This window comes from Phodopus roborovskii, unplaced genomic scaffold (genome assembly GCF_943737965.1).
Source record: "Phodopus roborovskii unplaced genomic scaffold, PHOROB, whole genome shotgun sequence".
Classification (NCBI taxonomy): Eukaryota; Metazoa; Chordata; class Mammalia; order Rodentia; family Cricetidae; genus Phodopus; species Phodopus roborovskii.
Genome location: NW_026126424.1, coordinates 5,383,160 through 5,408,013, shown reverse-complemented (window position 1 = coordinate 5,408,013; position 24,854 = coordinate 5,383,160). Strand labels below are relative to the sequence as shown.

Here is a 24,854-nt window from a genome sequence, read left to right as displayed (position 1 = left end):
AGACAGATCAGACAAAGATGGCAGATGTGCCGGCAACCACAACTACAGACAGATAGACGACAAAGGCAGAGAGCAGAAAATTTGAATTAGGGGTTGCTCTTGTTTAAACTAATCCCAAAGAGAAGTTGCTTTATTTCCATTCTTTACGTGACATCAATGCATTTTGTTGCTATGGTTACCTTTAATGAGTTAACTAAAGCAATTGGCACTGAATAAGTTTTACACACACAAACTGAAATACCTTCTTTTACATAAATCATGTAAACCAAGCAGTGTAGAAAATGTTATTTCATAAATAATCTGAAGCACAGAATAATGTTCGAACTATTGCTAGAAATAAATGACTTATACTATATCAATACTTAAGTTCAAGAAGTACTTATCTTACATACTTCATTTTAATTTTTTAAATTTTATGTGTATGTTTGTATGTATGTCTGACTATATATGCACCATGTGGGTGGGTGGCCCCAGAGGCCATAAGAGAGCATCAAATTCTCTGGAACTGGAGTTAGAGGCAGCTGTGAGCTCCCTGACATGGGAAATGAACACTTGTTCTCTAAAAGAGCAGCAAGTGTTCTTACCCACTGAGCCATCTCTTTGGCTGCTTTGTAATTTATTATATAAGAATACTTATATAAGCATGATTGAGTGATTTTCTAAATGTACAAAAAAATGGTACTAAACACAAAGGCATTAAGAGATAGTGTAGTGTTAAACCCTAACTAGGGAATGATAGTTCTAGTCCAGATGGCCAGCCCACCAGTACACCGAGCAAGAGACTAACTCTTATGATGCTGGAATCAAAGAAACAGGAGAGTCTCAATATTTGTGAGGACTCCGAGTTTAAATGTAAAGAAAAGAAACAGATGTTGCATCAGTTGTGTGGATTCAGTGGTGATTTGGCTGAGACTCCTATAGAATGTTCACTTCTAAGGAGATACTTGTAACATGACTTGAATACACCACCTCCAGGCACAAGTTCACTTCAGCAGTTATTTAAGTTATCTATTCACCAGTCTGTTTTACTGCATCATGTATAGATTTATTTCTAGCAACAGATCAAGCATCTGTCAATCATATCAAATGGGCGCAATTAAGCAATGTTCTCAGGATAAACCTTTGATAATGGTTTCATGTATGTCAGTGTTAATAAAGCAAAATGAACTGAGCTTTTGAAATAGTCAGCAAATAGTCACCAAGGTCTTATTTTCTCATTGGGTTCTGCAGCCCTTTGATGACCAAGAGAGCTGTCATTTTTTTTTTTTCGTTTCGATTTTAGAATAATGCTATTTCTATGTGTCATTTAAAAATGCCTAAATATACTTATAACAAGTGGTTAAACAAATAAGAACATTCTGCTACTTTGAAAAAGCCACGTGCACATGGTTCGTTTAAGGTGTCTGTATTTCTCTAACAAGCAATACTGTTATAGTGTAAATCATATCTGTATTCTCTTTTCATGGAGCTGTTGGTGATTTTAAAATGGACTAGTCTATTGCTTTACTGTGCATGTCAGAAGTACAACTAACACTCAGTGGCTTTGTAAACATTTTTATTACTGTCTGTTCTTCTCCAGGCTTCATCCACTAGTTTCACGTGAACAAGGAAAAGCAGTCAGTGATCAAATAGCTCATGAAATCAGTAACAGAGAAATAGTGAAAGGGACAAAATGAAAACCTAACAGCAAGCAAACTGCTACCTACTGTTTAATAGAAGTTTGATGGGAGTTCAAAACAAGAAAACAATGTGGCATAGTTTTTATCCCCTGGTAGCCTATAAATGTAATAAAAATCAACTAACTACTAAACAGACTTGTCAACAATTTAATTTTCATGTCTCTGGATAATCTACTTTGTTAATCTTATAGGCCGCCTATTCAGGCTTTTGCATATCAGAAAGGCCCAACAAAATTGTATAATTTAACTATAGTAAAAATGTAAATGTTTGGTAGGAAGCAATTAAAACATTTGAGTTCAAGGGAACGCACAGAAGAAATCGCCCCCCCCCCCAACACACACACCCCGAGACAGGGTTTCTCTGTGTAACCCCGGCTATCCTGGAACTTATTCTTAAACAAAGATGGCCTCAAACTCAGAGAGCTACCTGCCTCTGCAGGACAATAATGGCAAAACTTGTTTTCATGCCCTCCAATTATGGGAATGGTGCCTTCTCTGAACTAAACAAATTCTCTCAGAGCTACAATGCTCATTTCCATTATGATGAGTTGAGGTGGGCTTTTCTTATTCCTAATTGTGTTTACTAATAAAAGTGTATTTACACAATGTTATTTATGTTTTAAAGCATTTGCATTCTAGTGGAACTCTGGGAGCAAGAGTATGAGAGAACCCTGGTTCCATGAGTAGTCAGTCAGTCACCTACTCAATACTTCAGAGTGCTGATGTTTGACACTGAAAATTTGAACTCACTTCATTTCCTTGCCATTTTTACATAGTCTTACTCCTGTGGTTAAATTAATTTTTACAAGAAATTAATTATAGATAGATTCTTTAGTGAAGAACTTCATAAGTGTTAAAAAGTAAAATATTCACATAAGTCTCAAAGGAAACTACTTTGTCTACTTATAATTGCCATGTTTTAAAGAGGTTTAAATATTGGACTTAATGGGAACACAGTATTTAAATAGTAGCCAAAGGTTACTCTAGCTTTTTCTTGTGATTCAAGCCCTATGTTAAGCAGACAAGTGTAATAATTCATCTAATCTTGAAATTAAACTTGTAAGATATGAACTAACTGGTGACTTGTGTGAGAAACCGAACTCAGCCTGCCCCTCCCTGGTGTAATCCTATTTCACTCTTTAGAACTCAGTCTCTCCTCATCCCTATTATTAATTCTAATTAATGAGAAATAGCTCAGGCTCTGAAAATCTTCTGTTAAGCTTTTAGAATTACACTGCTCAGATGTGATTAAAAAAAATGAAAGATACTAAAGTGAATTACAGAATTTGTGCTATGAAATGAATACTAAACTTAGCTGGTTTTCATTTAAAAGTAAAAATGAAGGGATGGTATTGGGATGGCTGATTTCAGGTTTCTTGCAGAGTAATAAAATACTATCATTCAAATGTCAGATATTAATCAAGGACTTCATGCTTCCCAGTTTTTTCTTTGTTTGTTTTTGTAAATGTCATCATTTGGAGAACTTGAAAATAAAGACATCACACACCAAATCTAACCAGTCCCAAAGTCTATACAACTCAAGGAACTTCCACACAACTAGAATAAGCATTCCGAGTGAAAGTTGTGGAGCCTCACTTTAATTTTATGAACTCATTGTTGAATACATTTTATTCAGCAGTTGAATATATTTTCTTTGCCTGTTCTCCACCAAAACTGAAAAATCAGAAAGCAATAATCTATTTCTCTTCCTTCATAATGCATGTCCATTACCAGCATTTGACCCTTCCTCATCCCCAAACATTTCTTGATCTTTTATATGCATGTCCCACTGCACTTTTTACAGACATTATCCATTAGACACCATCTTGTATTTGTGTCAATAACTTTTAATATATTGAGCAAAGTATTTAAAAGGAGGGCATCAAAAACCTGAATTTTCTCCTTGTAAGAGAAGTTATCAAGGTTATCGGTAACAGGCATAGTGTATATCTGCCTAGAACCTTCCTATTGGTGAAAAGGTTTACCCATGTGTCATAGAACAACAAAATATCTGGAAATGAGTATATTTACTAAGAATATTTTTAGCAAAGTTCAGAGGCAAATTTATTAGCACTTGTCTGGAATCTGTACATCACAGGCAATGTCATCTGCTTGAACATGACCAAAAGAACATACATACTTGTTATCTAGACTCACTAAAAATGCAAGCTCATGAACCTCAAGCTGGTCCTTAATGTTGCTTGGCAGTCATACACATCAATTACTCTTGTGCATTCCTTTCCTGAACAATCATTTCACACCTTTCTCCACTACCTCCACCACTTCTCTCCTATAAAACTCAGATAATAACTTAGACTCATTTCACTAAGAAAGAAGAAGAAGGAGAAGAAGAAGAAGAAGAAGAAGAAGAAGAAGAAGAAGAAGAAGAAGAAGAAGAAGAAGAAGAAGAAGAAGAAGAAGAAGCCAGTTAAAAGCTCCCACCCCACACTGCTTCCTACTTTACCCATATGCTTTTTCCCTCCTTAACTAGCTACAGCCCTAGGAAAGAACAACTAACTCTCCATTGTGCAGCAGGCCTGACCACTCCACCAGTCAATCAAGGAGCCCTTGGTTATTCTCCCATCTTTCTTTAGTTTCCACCTGCCTCTTCCTTGAATCGATTTCTTTTCTTTTCTTTCCCTGGTGATCTTTTCCATTAATGAAAATCACTTCTGTTACAGAAACAGAAAGCCTGTTTCCTCTTCCAGCTCTTCCTTTGTATCTTCTGTGCTTTATAAAGTAACTGAAGGAATGTTTGTTTGGTTTGACCATTGTCCAGTGAATGAACTCCATCTGACTCACTCCACCCTCCACTGGAACTACACTAATGACATCATCTTTTACAGCCACAATGCTCCAGCATTATCCTATTCATCAACTTGTCTGGTCAACAATATTTTACAAAGTTGGCCATTTCACAGACCCAAAAATAGCTTTTATAGTTGGCTTTCAAGACAAAAATCTCTCCAGGCTTCCTTCTTACATCTTTGAGCACTCTTGCCCATTCTCATCCCCAAGTACCCTGAGGTTCAGCTATCAAACACCTTTATTATTCAGATACTCATAAATGCTTTTTTGGTAATCTTATCCAGTTTGGTAGTTAGAGTATTGTCCGTATGGTGACTGAACTGAAGCTTCTATCTCTGGCCAAAGCTGCTTTTCTGAACTGCTTAATCTTAGTCACCACATAGATGAACTTAAAATGTGAAAAATTGGCCAGACTATTCCTTCAAGCATGATCATCTCACAGACCTCTCAATCACAGGGAATGAAAAATCAACTCTTCCTTTTCCTACAGCAACTCCAACCTTCAATATTTACCACCCTCTTCCGCCCTCATCCTATATCAAATCCATCTGGAGGGCACAATGTCTGGGCACTCACTAATAAACACTAGGGAAACCAGGAATGTTAAACATGTGGTATTGTATCTTCAAAGAAAGAGATGTATAACCTGTTTTCTGCCCAGAAGGTTGAGAACGGATGTGGTTAGCAGCTTAATGACCTCTGTGCTGACTCTATGGCCAGGCCCACCTGGTTTCCTCTAAACCCCTATGTTTATCTCAGCCACCCTCCCTACACCTTTATCTTAAACATTGTATCTTGGTGAATAAAACACATTGTTATGTGTACTTTAAAAACAGTTTCAATGTAATCATGCCTTCAGCTTTGCTGTATGCACAGGATTTAGTTAATTATCACCAGGAAACAATCTTCCAAAATTGTACTGTGCTTAATATGCCTAAAATAAACTTTCTTCTGTCAGACTCTTGATATTTGAACCAAGGGGGCTACTGAGTTGTGTTAAACCAGACCTCACTTTTTCCTCACATGGGATGACACTCTGCTGGCTGTGATGCTTGCAGAGACTCCCACATCCATCAACAATCAGCTCTAACTGTAAATTCTACCTGGAAGACAAATAGGGCTCACCTCTTCTCCCTGTTGCCCTGGTGTAAAACAACTCATTTCTTACCTCTTTGCTTCCCTCTCTCTGGGTGCTACTACTGGACCTCAGGTAAGGCAGGTTCCATCACTCCTTTCGTAAAAACTCTCTAACCATTTTTCTTACTTAGAATCAAAGGCAACAGTTGTTTCTTAAATCAACCTATGAACTCTAACATTCACTGCTGTAGCCTCAAACTTTTCCTGTTCTTCTCCCTCATTTTATCTCAGGCAGGCCAACCTCCCTGCTGATCAGTGGATACACCACCATGTTCTGTGGGCTCGCCAATCAATATTTATAAAATATACTCCTTGAGAAGAGTGCATGGCTTCATGCTCAGTGCTGTTGGGTATTCATTGGACCATCTTGTCAGCCATGACATACTGCTTACCATTCTCTCCTCTTTGATATTGTATGTTTCTTGTTCATGTCTTTTACTACCTTTTTTCTTTTATTTGTTTCCCTTTTCCCCAATATGGGTCTTATTGTTCATTTCTAGCTGGTTCTGAATTCGCAGATACTGGCTTGTTTCTGTCTCTTGACTGCTGAGAGTATAGGTGTACTACAGCACATCCAGAGATTTACTGCTTTTCCTCTTTGACTATGTATTAGTTACCTTTCTATTGCTGTGGGGGAAAAAACACCATGACCAAGGCAGCTTACAAAAGAAAGCATTTAATTGAACATATGGTTTCATTGATGATAGAGTAAATGCATGTGGCTGGGAACAGCTGAGAGCCCGCTTCACCATCCATAAAACGGCAGCAGAGAGAGGGCACACTGGAAATGGTATAGCTCAAAGCCTTCCCACACTGGCATACCTTCTCTAATAAGGACACCTCCAAGTCTTTCCCAAACAGTTCTACCAACTGGGGACCAAGTAGCCAAATATTTGAGCTCATGGAAGCCATTCTCATTCAAACAACAACACTAGATATCTTACTAACTTCCGTGTTCTTGTGTTTCTTGTTTGAGGGTTCAGATTGTTAACTACAAGAGAGCATAGATCTTGCACCCCTCTGACTTACTGCCTCCTCAGCCCCCAAAATTGCTTTGAATAAACAGATAAACAAGATCTGTGCTGACATCAGATTAGAAGACAAGAATGCTGTGTTTATGATAGCTGAAGCAAGTCAGGCAGACGGGTGGCTGCTGGGAAGTCAAGCATTACAATCTGTGTCCTTTGGTCACAGAAAGAGAGGACTCAAGAGAATTCCCAGAATATAAAGTGTTCTGTTCCAATCTAAACCATGCAGACAGTACTTAATAGCACAGCCACAGAAATAATTTGAATAAGGTCACCCCTGTGTTTCCAAATTGAAAGAGTCATCATATTTCAAACCTCTTTCTCAGTTCCAGTAGATACAAATACACTCAAAACTTTTTAGTGCTATTGAAGAGTCTGCTAAAACTGCTTACCGTGGAATAAATAACAATGCTGAAATTCAAAAGATTCGACAAATCAAAATATTTAGTTTGAACTTGAATTAAAACATCTAATGCAAGATAGGAAGCCTATGCATCTATTAAATGAGGCATCACCAATAAAAACTATTTAGTTTTTGTCAACTTGACACACGCTAGGGTTGTCTAGGAAGAGAGATTCTTAATTAAGATTGATGTGTGAGGACCCAGTCCATTGTGAGCAATCTATCTCTGGGCAAAGGACCTGAGTTTTATAAGAAGGCAAACTGAGTGAGCCACATGGAACACGCCAATAAGAAGTCTTCCTTTGTGGCCTCTACTTCACTTCCTTTCTCCAGGTTATCCCTGCCTTGAGTTCCTCCTCTGATATCCCTTCATGGCACACTGTGATCCAGATGTGTAAGCCAAACAAACTCTTTTCTCCCCAAGTTACTTTTGGTCCTGGTGTTTTCTCACAGCAACAGAAAGCAAACTATAACAATCATATTGCTATTAGCTATATCTTATAAATATAAATATCTAATTTTATCTAGTTATAAAACTGTAATTTATTCCATAATCCCATGAATTCAATTATTTTTAATTCATTTGTATTTCCCTTATTAAGTCCTAGCTAGAATTACTGTTCTTGGCATTTTTAAAGACAGGTCCACACCAGATGGATTCAAATGGCATTTGTGAGAAAGATTTTAGCTGCAGAAAAACATTTCAGTTTAATGCAACCCAGATAAGTAGTAACCATTACCAAATCACAATTAAGTGTAATCTTTCCTCTCTGGTGACACAGTCCACAGACATGCCACTTAAGATCCTGTCCTACCTATGAAAATAGTACTGCTTCTGCCAGCAGGTAGGTTAGGAATCAATATGAGATGACTGCCTGAGTCTAATGTAGACTGTCATGCTCAGTAATATCCACAGAGTGTTGGTTCTACTAGGAACTTCTCAAGCACTCCCTCCAGTCATCTAACCCTGGCTCCAGGCAGTTGTGATCACTACAGCTGAGCAAATTTACACATGAGGAGGTAGCTTGCCCAGGATTCCTTAGCCTGAAAAAAAAAATTAGAAAATGGATTCCGGCACCCACATTTTTAACTTGATTTCCAAAAATGGTTGGAGTCACACTAGGAGAACATTTGCATAAGTGATTGTTAAATGCATGGTCTTGTTGCCGAAGGCTTATCATTCTAGAAACACAAGTATTGCCTTAAGATGTTGACTTAATATTGCTGCCTACTTTGGGAAAATGAAGCATAGGAGTTAAACCTATATGTTTGCATCCTTACAACTCAGATTTGGAGACAGAGATTAAAAACACTGCATGAAGACATTTTAAGAACTGTTGATCCTTCATGTAATATGTAGGATTACATTCAAGGGGTATCAAGCAATAGCCCTTTATTTTGAAGTCACTATAGTGACATAAATAAATTTGATGTGTAGTAAAAGTATCTAAACCTTATGGGGGTTTTAATGACATTTAAACTGGCTATAAATGTTATGAGAATGTTAGAGTTTATGTTTACTACCTGGGTGTTAGCCTTGTTTGTAACAGTATAAAATCAGTACAGACACAATTGCAAAATACATTTTAAAGGAGATATTTATGAGTTTCAATAATGGAGTCAATATTAAGGTTAATTGTTTTCTTAACAAAGAAAAACAAAGGTAATAAGTTCGAGTCTAATCTTTTAAAGAAAACAAGTTAATGATCATAATTACAATCATTAGGAAAAGAAATATGAAAACTTGACATTTTAGGGTATTTTCTTGTGCCATGTATTATTATTTTTATCAAATTCCTCAATGTCCTTTAAGTACACACTTATCACAAAGCTCAGACCTCAGCCTTTCAATTCCTTTAAATTATTACAAACTAAGGTATATTCTTAATTAAGTCTCAAAGATCACATGATAGTTATAAAACCAACTTCATTTTTTATTTTAAAAAATCTGATCCAAATTTCAGTCTAAGGACTTTTAGCACACCAACACATGTGATATTTTTGGAAAGCTGGCACAGCCCAAATGATCTTTCATTGAGAAATACAACAGGGTACAGAGAGTCCTGGTTTTTATATTGTATGTCATAATTCTCACTGGAAACCCCGGTTTAGAAGAGAAACACGGGATATGCTTCCTTCTCTTTGTCCCTGTACCACAGAATTTAAATGTCACATAATCAGAAATAGGACTTCTTTGGCTTCAATAACTGCCACTTCCATCCTCATACATACTTGCAAATCATTTTCACTCCTACATTTTATTTGAATTTTACTAGAATTCTTTGTAACTATGGTAGAATCTTGGTGATGGTTTTCTTTGATTTACGAGTTCCTATACCTGTTATATTAACCTGTCATGAATAAAACCCATTTTTGATTAACAATGGTAAGTTATTAATATGGTCCAATCTTAAGGATAAAGGACACTAACTCTATATTGTGACAGTCTGCTCACATAACTACTCAAGATGTCCTGCCATAGATAAAACTTGGATATGACACACGGATGTGTGTCACCCAAAGAATATCACTTAACCATCATGAATTCATTTTCTGCATCAGCAAACTCAGGCTTACCCTCGTATCTCACAAGGTTTTGACTCAGCTGATTAATAAAACACCAAATGATATGGCAGACTATGAAGATCTCCTCACCCTCCCTGGGTCAGGAAGGGGCATGAGAAGATGGGAGGGAAAAGGAACTGGGATTGATACATAAAATAAGATTGTTTCTAATATAATTTTAAAAATTAATAAAAAACAAAAAACATCACATATAAATCTCAAGGCACAAACTTTGATACAATAATGGCTTAACTGATATTACTCACTTTAATTCTGCAACATCTAATTAATATACATTTCAGAAGAAGAAGGAGGAGAACAAGAAGAAGGAGGAGGAGAAGGAGAAAAAGAAGGGCTCGGAACAGGCTGCCATCTTAGTGAAGGGACTGAGGAGTCGTCGTCGCCCCGAGTCCCGGTAACATGCATTTCACAGTGGCCTTCTGGAAACAACGCCTTAACCAAAAGAACTGAAGTGAGAACTTCAGGTTTGCTGTCTTATTGATGGTATGTCTGACAGTGGATCACAGCTTCATTCAGTGGGTAGCTTAACCATGAAATCACAACTTCAGATCACTGTCATCTCAGCCAAACTTAAAGAAAATAAAAAGAATTGGTTGGGGCCAAGTCCTTATGTAGAAGTCGCAGTAGATGGGCAGTCAAAGAAGACAGAAAAATGCAACAATACAAACAGTCCCAAATGGAAGCAACCCCTTACAGTTATTGTTACCCCTACAAGTAAATTACATTTTCGTGTGTGGAGTCACCAGACCCTGAAATTGGATGTTTTGTTGGGAACTGCTGCATTAGATATTAATGAAACATTAAAGTCAAACAATATGAAACTTGAAGAAGTAGTTATGACTTTGCAGCTTTTAGGTGACAAAGAGCCAACAGAAACAATGGGAGACTTGTCAGTCTGTCTTGATGGGCTGCAAGTAGAAGCTGAAGTTGTTACTAATGGTGAAACTTCATGCTCAGAAAGTACTTCACAGAATGATGATTGCTGCAGACCCTAAGATAAAACAAGAGTGAGCACAAATGGATCAGATGACCCAGAGGTTTCAGTGTTGGGGGCAAGCAAGAGGGCAAATGGGAACAACTCTCCATCCCTTTCAAATGGTGGTTTTAAGCCTTCTAGACCCCCAGACCACCTCCACCCACCCCACAAAGACCAGCATCTGTCAACGGTTCACCATCTACCAATTCTGAAAGTGGCGGATCTAGTACAGGCTCTTTGCCACCAACAAACACAAATGTAAACACAAGCACAAGTACATCCGAAGGAGCAGCATCTGGGTTAATCATTCCTCTTACTATATCTAGAGGCTCCAGCCCGAGGCCACTGAATACTGTAAGTCAGGCTTCCCTACCCCCGGGGTGGGAGCAGAGGGTGGACCAGCATGGGCGTGTTTACTATGTAGACCATGTTGAAAAATGAACAACATGGGATAGACCAGAACCTCTACCTCCTGGTTGGGAACGTCATGTGGACAATATGGGATGTATTTATTATGTTGACCATTTCACAAGAACAACAACGTGGCAGAGGCCAACACTGGAATTGGTCAGGAACTATGAACAGTGGCAGCTACAGCGTAGTCAGCTTCAGGGAACAATGCAGCACTTTAACCAGAGATTCATCTATGGGAAATAGGATTTGTTTGCTACATCACAAAATAAAGAATTTGATCCTCTTGGTCCTCTGCCCCCTGGATGGGAGAAGAGAACTGATAGCAATGGCAGAATGTATTTTGTCAACCACAACACTCGAATTACACAGTGGGAAGACCCCAGAAGTCAAGGTCAGTTAAATGAAAATGAGATTTACAGTGGATGGAATTCCGTATTTTGTGGACCACAATAAAAGAACAACCACTTACATATATCCTGCCCTAGACAACGGACCTCAAATAGCCTATGTGAGGGACTTCAAGGCAAAGGTTCAGTATTTCCGGTTCTGGTGTCAGCAACTGGGCATGCCACAGCACATAAAGATCACAGTGACAAGAAAAACATTGTTTGAGGATTCCTTTCAACAGATAATGAGCTTCAGCCCGCAAGATCTGAGAAGACATTTGTGGGTGATTTTCCCAGGAGAAGAAGGTTTGGATTATGGAGGTGTAACAAGAGAATGGTTCTTTCTTTTGTCACATGAAGTGTTGAACCCAATGTATTGCCTGTTTGAATATGCAGGGAAGGATATCTACTGTCTGCAGATAAACCCCGCTTCTTACATCAATCCAGACCACCTGAAATATTTCCGCTTTATCGGCAGATTTATTGCCATGGCTCTATTCCATGGAAAGTTCATAGATACTGGGTTCTCTTTGCCATTCTATAAACGTATCTTGAACAAACCAGTTGGACTTAAGGATTTGGAATCTATTGATCCAGAATTTTACAATTCTCTCATCTGGGTTAAAGAAATCAATATTGAAGAATGTGGTTTGGAAATGTACTTCTCTGTTGATAAAGAAATTCTAGGTGAAATTAAGAGTCATGATTTGAAACCCAATGGTGGCAATATTCTTGTGACAGAAGAAAATAAGGAGGAATACGTCAGGATGGTAGCCGAGTGGAGATTGTCTCGAGGTGTTGAAGAACAAACACAATATTTTGATGCAAAGGAATTAGAGGTCCTTTTGTGTGGAATGCAAGAGATTGATTTGAATGACTGGCAAAGGCATGCCATCTATCGGCACTACACTAGGACAAGCAAACAGATCATGTGGTTTTGGCAGTTTGTTAAAGAAATTGATAACGAGAAGAGGATGAGACTTCTGCAGTTTGTTACTGGAACCTGCCGATTGCGGGTGGGAGGATTTGCTGACCTCATGGGGAGTAATGGACCACAGAAGTTCTGCTGACAAAGTTGGGAAAGAAAATTGGTTACCCAGAAGCCATACTTGTTTCAACCACCTGGACCTCCTACCCTACAAGAGCTATGAGCAACTGAAGGAAAAGCTGTTATTTGCCATTGAAGAAACAGAAGGATTTGGACAAGAGCAACTGTCCTTAGGCCACCAGAATACAGGGACTCATCTTCAGTGCCTGCCCTTCCTTCTCTGCCTGTTGCACATCTAATTGTAAACTTGGACTGTGATTAGAGAGTTATCTGAGTGTAAGTAGAGTAATGTTACCAGTGATTCTGGGTTTCTGCTCAACGTCTCCAGAAAGCAGATCTACGGACAGTAGTCAGAAACTTACTTAACATGAGATTTAACACAGAAGAAGAAGGAGGAGGAGGAGGAGGAGGAGGAGAAGGAGAAGGAGAAGAAGAAGAAGAGGAGGAGGAGGAGGAGGAGAAGAAGAAGTAAACAGCAGGCAGCAATATTTGCTCTATAACTACCTAAATCTGAGTGATTTAAGAGAATCAATCCCATAGTTTTATAGAAGTCAATTATAATTTTTGATTCTTCATTGATTATATACAGTAGTTGTAATTAGACTGCAGGAAACTTAGGCAAACATGTTTCAAGTTTTATAATTCATAATTTAACTTTCATTGCATTCCTGGAAGAGAAGCATTGAATATGCTGTTATCACTCTGTTTAGGGATTAGAGAAATGCCAATTTCTGAACTAAAGTAACTTCCCCAAAGTTATGGAACCTGACATTGAGCCTATGGCTTATGACATCATTTCTCAGGGAAATAAATATTCTTTTAAGGTGGCTACAAGAAGAAACATGCAAGGCTAATTAAATCTTTTATGACTAGCTAAAGAGGTTAGGCTTATTATTAATCACACATGGAGAGAATATTTACTATTGAGAGAGGGCTCACTCAGAAAACTTTAAAAAATTCAGAACCTTTTCCATGTCACATAACTAATTACTTTAATATGACCTGAACTTGATCGGAAATAGGCTAGTTTCGTTATGCTTAATGCTATTTTTGGCATTATGAAATGTTTATTTAATATTTACCTAAATGAACTAATAATCACATTTTATATTTATTAATATACTGCCTACTTAGATTAATTAGTTGATATTAAAATTGGGGAGTGTATTTAATTTATTTAATGAACCAAAGGTAACATGTCAGAATTAGAGAACATTTCAAATTCAAACTCTTAGGCATTTTATGGAATAAATGTGTACAAGTATACATATATATGTAGGAGCTTAGATTTTATTTCTTAATATAATTAATATACTTTAAGTTCAAAATATTTGTTCAAATGAGTCATAGAAGCATATCAGATAAAATTTTCCTAATGGAAAATGCAACATCTGACGTGGTCTTATTCCATCTATATATGGAGAGAACATTATTTAGTCTCATTCCATGGTTCATTGTCAACATATCTCACTTACAAGTCACAGGGTTATTCTGTTACTATAACATGATGTTGGCAGAAGAGCCAAATCTCCTAGATATGAACAAAAGAATTTGAAATCCACAGCAAAACACATGCTGCTGGTAACAGCTGCTCTCACCAAACACACCATAGTGTACATACAGATCAATGATAGAAGCCTGTTTGTGTAGTCTGATTCAGGAACGCAGACCTGGGGAAGTTCGCATTAGCCCGTTTGAGGTCTTGGGATTGGTGTTGCCTAACACTAGTTCTTCAAGACTGCTCACTGCAAGCACTACCCCAGCAGATGGGCCAGATCACTCAACCCAAGTGATTTATATTCTTATCCCTCAAGGATCTGCAAAAGCAAATAAGTCTCTGTACTTCCATGTGATAACAGAAATATCCCCCTAAAGGATGAGAAATCCTGCATCGTGACAATGAGCCTCAAAAGGGAAAAGAGAAACCACTGCCAGCTGACTGTAACATGATGGCCCTACTCTTGTGGAAGTGCCATGAATATATAGATATAGATATAGATGTAGATGTAGATGTAGATGTAGATATAGATATAGATATAGATAGATGTAGATGTAGATGTAGATATAGATTTTAGACCGGCAACATAAAATAACATAAAATGACCAGAACAGAATAGACAAGACACAGCTGCAGGCATGAAGACACGGGAGTGAACGTGAATTGGATGTGTAAGATCCACAGTGGCACACACCAGAGATGAATATTGCATATGGACCAGCACTGGCTGATGTGACCAGCGAGCTTATAACTGACATAGTGGTAAAGTACAGAAAGGAATCTACCTCTGTGTGCAGATATAGAATTGGTATCTTCCTTAAGACTTAATAAAATTAGGAAGATCATTCTCCCGGCAAAGGGGCCAACCTTCAGGAAGGTAAAAACTACTTGAGCCAGGCTATAGACAGGAGGAATAATGATCTTTTTTAAACAAAATAATGTGTGATTCCTTCCCAGAACCCCTACCCATACAACCTTGTAAGTCTGCCTGCTTTTCTGAATTACTAAAAAAAAAAAAAAAAAAAAAAAGTAGCTTTTCCCTTTTTTTCTTTCTTTTTCCTAAGGATGCTTTCTCCAAATGCTTTGACATTCTCTCTTTCTCCAAATGTCCCCTCATTTCTATGTACCTTCCTTGCCAATGTCCTCTGCCTGCCCACCATGTGCCTAACATCTATGCCAGCTTAACTCCGAATGGCCTTCTCTCTCTCTCTCTCTCTCTCTCTCTCTCTCTCTCTCTCTCTCTCTCTCTCTGAACAACTCCCTCTCTCTCTCTGAACAACTCCCTCTCTCTCTCTGAACAACTCCCTCCTGGCAGATGTCAGGAACTGCAGGTTGCTTCCCTGTGCTTTGTTTTGAAACTGTAATAAAACTGTCCCAGAGTTGTTCTGTGAGCCTGTTTGTAAGCTCTTTTACTAACAAGACGGAGACCCACTAGAGGACATGTGGATCTCCTGGTGACATGGGGCAACTCCCACAAGACTCCCCAGACTCTCCAAAAATGTTTCATGTCACAACTAGGGAAAAATGAATACACAGAAATTTAGGAATACGATAATTGGGGGGGAGGGTGATAAATAACCAGGCTGCATTTTGGAAAGTATTTAAGAGATTTACTTATTTCAGTAGTCTAGAGCAAGACCTCTTAAACTTCTTACACTTTCAACCCCTTTCCACTCAAGTAATTGTCATGGAACCCTGAGTATATAGGAATATAAGGTAGGTACATAAATCAAGCGTTTCCTAATAATGAAACATAAGGGGATTTATTTTAGAGCAGTTTTTGTGTTTTATCACTTTATTAAAGATGAAAGTAAACAAACCTGTGTACTACTGAGTTGTATATGCTTCTCTATTTTTAGATGAAAGTTAAATCTTGATTGAATATTTGATGACATAGGGATCTTTGAAGTTGTTAGATACTCTGACTTGATTTATTTGTTTGTTTGTTTGTTTGTTTTGAGGGGGACAGGTTTTCTCTGTTTGGCCATGGCTATCCTGGAACTTGCTTTGAAGACCAGGCTGGCCTCAAACTCGAAAGACACACCTGCCTCTGCCTCCTGAGTGCTGGGATTAAAGGAGTGTGCCACCACCTCCTGGCAGGTACATTGATTTCATAATCACCAGTTCTGACAATTCCACTTCATGTGGGTATGTATTAGAAAGTAGCAGAAATATATTTGGTATCATTTCTGAAACCATTGAAAATTCTGTTCCTATCGCAAACCAAAATTCTCTTAGTGGTGTTTTTAATGAGATTTAGGTCAGGAATTCATGTAGCAATTTTAAAAACCAAACATTCTAATACAATATAATCCAAAGACATACTAATTTGACACTGACATGCTGAGGGGTGATGGGGGAAATATTTAAATTCTACCCTTTATAATCAAACTATTATATTTCTTTATGAGAAGAAACCTTTGTGTGTGTTCAATGGCGTTGCATGCTGTGACAGTTGGTAGGCCAAAGTGCCCATGCTGCATGTCTAGGACCATGGCTGAAATGAAGCTGCACTGAGTGACAGGGAAAGCCCTGGTAGCAGCAGCCTGAAGTCATTACCATTTGATTACAAATTGCCATTTGATTCCGGGTCAATACTGGTTGTTTTACATTCCAAAATCTTTTCTTCTTATGAATTAATTCTTTGTGACATCACACTTAGTTCTATACATCCACATGGATCACAAGGCACGGCTTACGAAGCTTGCCCCTAGAGATTTAATGCATAGGAGGATGCAGAAACAACATCCCAGCATGCCTGGATTATTTGAAATCAAGTACTGAAAATTACCTCAAATAAACATGTTATTAATTCTTTATTTAAAAACTATACTTTCTGTCACGCACACACAAACACACACACACACACACACACACACACACACTTAAAACAACAACTTTTACAAACTGTAGTGATTGCTGGGGTCTTCTAGACATGTTAACTGATGGTAAAAAAAAAGTCTTTGTCAAAATGTCAAGAAAATATCAATAGTCTTGGGGACAAATAACATCAAAACTGAATAATTTTCTCTAACATATAATTCAAATACTACATTAAAACTAATATAGTAGTTTTACATATTCTCAAAATTAATCATATTTCAAAACAAGTGTGAAGAAAGTGTTATTTTTAAGTTTTTTGTTGCTGTGTGATTTTTTGGTTTGTTTCAGATACTATCATGTAGCCCAGGTTAGTCTTGACCTCATTGAGTAGCTGAGGATGACCCTGAACTAAATTAATAATACATCATTCTTGACCAATCAATATAACAGATTACATCATATCATAGGAAAATACTAACATTCAATTTAATTTTTTTCCTAGTTTTCATCACCAATAGCAATTCCAGAAGCCAACACTGACACTTCAAATGTTGGCAAAGTAGTAAAAACTGGGTTGCATCAAGACCCTGAGACTCTGTCTAGATATTGGGTGCTACTTGGTTTATGGGCCAAAGCCCGCCCCCAATGCTTACCTGGTTGCAGGTGTTGATGTCAATGCCTCCCTTTAGGTACTCCACAACTTTGTCCAGGTTGCCGGCTCGGGCAGCACGAAGGAAGCTGGCATTGCTGTCAGACTGTAAGAGAAAGAAAATGCCTTTGGTGAATCATGCAGAACATCAAATGTGCCCAACACAGGGAGACAGGAATATTGACACTACACATCAGACAAACTTTCATTGAGAAATGTTTCAGTGCTGGCCTTCAAACACAGAGCTATCATTCACTGCATGTGGTAGCAACCGTCCAGTGGTTTATAGATGTTGACATCAATGCGAAATACATTCTTTACATACAAGAACACAAAGGAACCATTAAAATTAAAATCAGAATGGCCATTACTACCTTATTCCAAATCTTCAGCCAATTCAAGGATGAATTTACACTATGCAAAATTCCACTGTTATCCATTTTTTATTTTTTCCCATGTTTGGGTGTTCACATATGTATGGGTGGACATGTAAATGTTTGCATGAAAATGTATGATCACTGAGGCTCGGTGTTGACGTGTGGTGCCTTACTCCATCCATCATCACTTCACTTTCTACTTTATTGATGGAGGTAGGGTCTGTCCACTGAACTGAGAGCTCACCGATGGGGTTCATAAAGCCAGCATGCTTTGCCCCTGGGCTCCTCTATCTCTGCCTCCCCAGTACACGGATTACAGGGGCTCAGAGTTTTAAATGTTTTCTGGGGAGCCTAGTTCTGTTCCCCAGCTTATGTATTGGGCCATCTCCACAGCCCCTAATCCATTTGTTAACACATTGGGGTTTTTAGTGAACTGATACCAAGGTTAATGGCAAGTCAGAAAAAAAGAATTTTAAAACTAGATGAAACTAAAGCTGCCTGGGTTCTTCTTTCTCGGTCTTTACTGTTGGTTTTTGGATGACTCAGTGGAAGGACACTGAGTCAAGGTCACTCTAGCCATCACCCTCATGCTGAGAGAACTAGAAGCTTTGAAGAGAGGGAAAACACTCTTTGGCAGGTGTAGACTAGGCTGATGCAAATTTGGTACTCCTAGTGATTGGGGAAAAACATTATGAAATGTAAACCAGCTGACATAATACGGGACTGAAATATCTTGGTAAAGATGATAGCTCTCTGGATGGACACTTTGTTTTAAGTTTTTCATTTTCCCACAGTCTCCACAATCTGGTCCTGGGAAAATCAGCTGTATTTGCCTCATGAAAAGTCTAGAGGACTGTTCCAAAGGCAAAAGTACAACCATCGCCCCAGGCTTAAATAAATATTCTGACTTTTAAACCTTAACAAAATAATGACAATAAAATCTTGTTAGGGCTAAAGACACTTATATAACTATTACAATTTTTCTTGTAGTATAATATCTGACCAAGGAGAAAGGGCCTGAAGAGGGAAGCGATTCACATATTTGGATGTGAGAGCTGAGTTTGATAACTTCTGTTTTCTTTCAGGTTTGATGACAGTCCTCTAGTAGATTGCATAGCCTCCTTCCCTTGAAGAAGACTTGGCAGGGATTCTTGGCACACTCTGACAGGCAGTTTTTTAAATCTGTGATGATGGGCAGGTAATACAAATGGGAATATTTTCTCAGGGACTTTCAAAATACATGATTGCTTGCACATTGTTAAGCTATTTACACTCAGGAACCCTGGAAACAGAAGAACTGAATGATATCACTTCAGTATGAGTACTACATGGGTTACAGGCTTCCAAGCCAAACAGATGTTTAAGAGGTGAAAGGCATGGCTGAAATCTAGGCATGCAGAATCCATGTTCTGTTGCTTTGGATATGGCGCATGATATGACTAGTGTGGGAATGTTCTCCCTCCCAAGATGCCTTGGTTCCCCTTCCCAGGATGCCTCATTCTACATCCTTCCTAAAAGCCATGTCCATGGCAGCGTGCCCTGAGTCCATCTGCAATGCTGCAGGGACTGAATTGTGACTCACTTTAAAATGCTTCCTCTATGAGATTATTTTGCTGTTTTTAGCTAATGTTAAAAATTCCAGTGGGGTTTTCCCCTCTGCATTTCTTGCTACAACACTTAAGTAAAACTGAATATTCCATATGGCACTCTGAAGAGCATACAAATAAATCTTATTTTCTATTATAAATCAATGAAAATAGAATATGAAGTCCCACATGTAAACTTTAAAAGTATTATTTATACTTTTTTCCAAAATAGATTCATTATTAATTTTACTAAAAACTGAGTCAAGTACTTATATTTGTGCATAAAGCAAATATTTATAGGTAATATTTACTGAGTGTTTACTGTGGGCCAAAAAAGGAACTAAGAAAGCCATATGTATTGAGTAGTCAACATTCATAGTAAGACTACTAAGAATATTGTGTTGTTATGAGGGAAGATGTGTAGATAGTTTCTTAGGTCATATGATTACTCGGGGATGGGGGGAGATTTAAGATTTATTCCACATTTATCAGACTCAGAGTCAGAAACCTTCTCTACTATTCTACTCCCCAAGTATGCACATTTCCAGAGTAGAAAACACTACAGATTCCACACTGATAAACAGGGCTCATTTCCTTTGGCATGACCACACACATGCCCTTGGTCTACAAGTTCTCTGTAAACCATGTTATTTATGATATAAGTGCTGTATAAGGAATGCTTGCTGGCTTTCATCTCCTGCTATTTGCAACTTGGAAGAACTTAAAATCTGAGTGAGAAAAACCCAGAAACTATTTCATTTGGGAATGAGGAAGAAAGTGGTAAAGTGTTCGCAACATTAAAAAGCCAGTCAAGGGAGCTGGAAAGATGGTCCCTTGGCTAAAAAGCACTCTCTGCTTTTCCAGAAAGCCTAAGTCTGGTTTCCAGCACCCGTATTGGGCAACATGTAACCAACTATAACTCCAGTTTCAGTGCACTCATACCCTATCCTGGCCTTTGTGTGAACCCACACACAGGTGGTACACACTGACACAAATACACACATATACATGAAAGAAAATTGAACTTATATGTTTTAGGAAATAATCTACTACATGTCTCTACATGCATCCAGGGCTTCAAAACAGCAAAAGATCAAGTTGATTTCTGTTCTGAGAGAAACAAACAATAAATGCCATAAACAAGCAGAGGAAAAGGGAGAGACTATCCCCAAAGGGTGCCTAAGACATCAAGGCAGAAGCCTAGAAAGACTGAAGATTACAGTAGTGCCAGAAAGTCCACAAGAGCAAAACCCTGGAGTTTCAGCAAATACTGTTAAGTATATCACCCCAGTCATTGCTATACTACGTTACTGTAACTAGTGTAATAATAAATGTAACATTTGTGACATCCTGCCAGGAACCTCTTAGGTATTTAATACATGTGAGATTCTTCTTCAACCCCATGAAAGACCTTAGTTTTCTCCAAGTGAGGAAATACATTAAATGAAATGGTTATTATCATATGGTTTAAGAACATGAATTTCAGAGAAACCCTGTCTCAAAAAACAAACAAACAAACAAAAAATGAGAAGTGGGGAGAGAGAACATGAATTTCCAGGACAGACTTAAAATAAACTTCCAAAATTTGTATATAGAAAAAAATGGACTATTCTGAGGTTCAAATACATACCCTTACATAGAAATCTCTTCCTTGCATAAATACACATGTCACTACACTGTGTCCTACAATGAGGTCAATCTGTGATTACAGCTCTTGACAAAACAGCTTTAGACAACAGGAGCCTGGTTACCTTTACTCAGTAAGGAGATATAAGAGGATTCACACACACACACACACACACACACACACACACACACACACACACAGGGGTGGGGGCAGACAGGCAGGCAGACTGACAGAAACAGAGAGAGACAGGAAAGGAGAGAAGAATGGAGTAGACTGAGGGGAGGGGAGAAGATGGGAGGAGAGGAAATGGGGAGGGAGATTTTTGTCAATCTGTTTTTTCCCTCTGATTATGAAAAAGTAAAAGTAGACCTTTTAAGTCAAGGATGAGCAGGAGGAAAGCAGGCTGGCAAAACTGTTTTCTTTGTTCAGCCAGGCCAGTTCTCACACCAAAGCTCAATAAAGGAAAAGAGAAGAGATGGTAACTCCTTTGGGAGAAGGTCTAGACAAACCAGGGAGCAACACCTATGTCTGCTTTGCTACTTTGTCTATCCCTGGAACCCTCAAATTCTACAACCAATGCACTTCAGCCTGTAAACCTTCACCCTCGGGAAGGAATTCAAATATTCAGCACTGCCTGGATATTTTAATATGCAGCATATGGTTATCATTAAGTGCACCCGCTTTATAACCCTCACGAGACATCTCTCAGCCAAAAAAGAAAAGCTTCCTCTTCAATTTGTCTTGACACAGTTCCATTTTTGTATCTGAACATCAGCAAAATAGGGTTTTTCTTGCACCCAGGATAAATATGAAGAGGAATGTGTGTTCCCGAGACTCATTACATCCTAAAGGAAGGCTTCACCAAAGGCTCGGTAGGAGCCCATGACTCCTCTCAGATTTAAAAATAATTACACTTATTATTGGATTATCTCAATACTAATCTCACAAGGAAAATACAGCATGCCCCAGGTAGTGTAGCTAGCCTATGACAAAGCACAACCAAGTTATTTGGTATCTGTGCTTCCAAATCAGTGGCTAATAAGTGAAGTCCAGAGGATGTGTGGCATGTTTTTGATTTGTTTTGTACTTTATTTATTTATTTATTCCCCCCCCCACCGTGTGTGTGTGTTCTATGCAAAAAGTTTTGCTATAATATAAAGAGAGAATATTCTGACAGTCCGGTCATGAGATAGAGCAGAATAGTTATGAACCTGACAAACTGAAAGAGTCCAACAGTATGTGTGCATGACACACGATGCTGATGCCATCTTTGCATGGTCAACTTGAACAATTGTCAGCAGCAAGTGTAGAAGAAACCCTCTGAAAAACAGTTCTCAGTTTTGTATTTCACTTGGGCTGAGTGATCTTCTCTGTCAAAATCTAACTTCATGGCAAGTCAATAGGAGAGTTTGAAAAGATTGTCAAGTCATGTGCCAGCAAATTTCTTTAATTGCTTTAAGTTCCATTACCCTGAAGTAGGAGACAAAACCTTAAATATATAAGTATACTAGTGTCAAGGTTGATTAAAAAGGTATTCCATCTTCTTGTGGGACTCCTAATAGTGGTAGCAATGGCTACATTAGGCTTTGGGGACACTCTTCCTCATACTGGGTCACCTTATCTGGCCTTAATACAAGGGAGGTGCTTAGTCCAGCTGCAATTTGAAATGGCATGTTTTGTTGATATCCATGGGAGGGCTACCCTTTTCTGAATAGGAGGAGTTAATGGAGAGGAGTAGGGAGGTAGAAGAGGGAAATTGCAGTCTGGATGGGATATAAAATAAATATATCAATATTCCATATACTGTCTTCATTGAAGTTGATTTCAGAAATACATAAAGTAAATGTGGTATTATGAGGTCATACCTTATGACTATGGATCTGAATATTTCTACTTAGTTTTGGACATTTTTACCCATTCTGCTACACTAAAGTCATTTATTTAAATGCTATTAGGAACACTAAATTACTGGTAAGACTTTCCTTTTAGCAACAGTATAATACAATAGGCACTTGAAAGCTGCTTTCGGGTGAAACTCCTGCTTGACAGGTGTGATCCTCAGCATTCTCTGCTCAACCTGTCTCATCCACTTCAAGACTAGATACGACTAGAAGCAAGTACCCTAAATCAGTAGGCACTGTGGGTTCCAGGAACAGCCATGCCTGCCTGGATGGAATCTCCAGAAGAGGGAAATGATCTGGTATGTCAAGAAAGTGCCCAGAGCAATATCAGAATGGATCACCTCTAGGAAGAGTGATAGCGATGACAGATTTTGAGCTGCCTTATAGAACTAAAACAAAAACAAAAAACAAAAAAAAAAAAAAAAAAAAAAAAAAAAAAAAAGATAAATGAGACTAAGCCTCAAGCCTTGACCATAATCCTTGCCCTGCTTAATTATGCAAACCTCTTGGCCAAGTAAGACCCATATTTAAACGTAAAATTAGTACCTTGAAGATGAACTTGAGATCATTTTATTTTCTTTATTCCCAAGGTATTGGTTAAATACCTCTGTCTGCTTTTGCTCTTAGTTGTTTAGTTAGCATATGAAGACAAGGCTAGTCCCTAGGCTTGGAATGCAGCAGCTCAGGGTTTTGCCCTAAATTCAATTTGCCATAGAGTTTAAGGACTTTTGTGGTTTTTTTATCATTCAATTAATACTGAAATAACACTGGGGGGGTCATAAATGATCCTTTATCTTTAAAATGAATAAATCCACTATTGAATACTGAAAGACACTGGGATAAAAATGTGACTCAACTGGCAGTTTTGACTCTAAACAGGAAAAAGACCATGTCCCTCCCATCTCCCTTACGTACACCAACCCCCCAACAAGTCTGTGCTGACTGAAGGAAGCCATACTGTTCCCTGTAGGATTCCGCTTACTGATTTGGGCAGCCATTACAGCATAGTAGAAACACAGTCGTTACCAGCCAACCCTGTCGTCAATGGCAATAAAATGTCAAGAAAACGTAGTGAAATATACTGGGTGGTGAACACGGGAAATGAGCTGTATAGTTAGGACTCTTCTTGTAGGTTCTTGAATCTCGGCTGAGAAACAGGATGAGCTAAAACCAACATTTAGTAAATGTTGAATTGGGCTGGAGAGATGACTCAGGGTTTGAGAACCCTGAATGCTCTTCCAGATGACCCTGGTTCAATTCCCAGCACCCACATTACAGACGGTGAGTGTGACTTCAAAATCTGACACTCATAAGACACACATATGCACATAAAACACCAATCATATAAAATAAATATATGATGCATTGCATGATGTTGGTTTTTAAATACAGTTATTTTATGTATGTATGTTTGTGTATTAGAGTGTACCACATACATGTAGGAGTCCTCAGAGGCGAGGTCACAAGAGGCATCAGATTCCCTGGAACTGGAGTTACAGACAGCTATAACTATCATGAGGATGGTGGGACCCAACCTGGATCCTCTGAAGAGTAGTATTTTTGACCACAGAATTGTCCCTCTAGCCCCACGTTGGCTCTTCATATTTCTTAATTTCCAATCAAAAAACACACTTCCTAGAATTGCTAGAAAGATGTAAGAGCACATAGTCTGGTTACAGGCATGGAGGATACCTACTAAGTTTGTTTTGCAATCCATGACTTTTTTTCCCCAAAAGGGATTAATGCAAAACAATAAGAAATAAAATCCAAATTACAGGTGTACACACATTATCTCCTTTATATCAGATGGTCATCACCATATCCAAACCAGACACCCTGAGGTATATGGATACAAAGGGACAAAAGGGAACCAAAACACAGAGTATCTCTCCAGTAGTGAGGATTCCACACTCTCTTTTCTTAATAAC

General features: G+C 38.3%; 1 protein-coding gene across 1 annotated transcript in view; it reads right to left on the bottom strand.

The window, feature by feature from the left end:
* Nucleotides 1-24,854, bottom strand: part of Ank2 (ankyrin 2) — a 204,502-nt gene that overhangs the window by 163,290 nt on the left and 16,358 nt on the right. Inside the window, exon 2 of the mRNA XM_051185534.1 lies at nucleotides 17,440-17,541. Coding sequence (XP_051041491.1) covers nucleotides 17,440-17,541 — 102 coding nt within the window. The remainder of the gene's footprint in view (nucleotides 1-17,439; nucleotides 17,542-24,854) is intronic.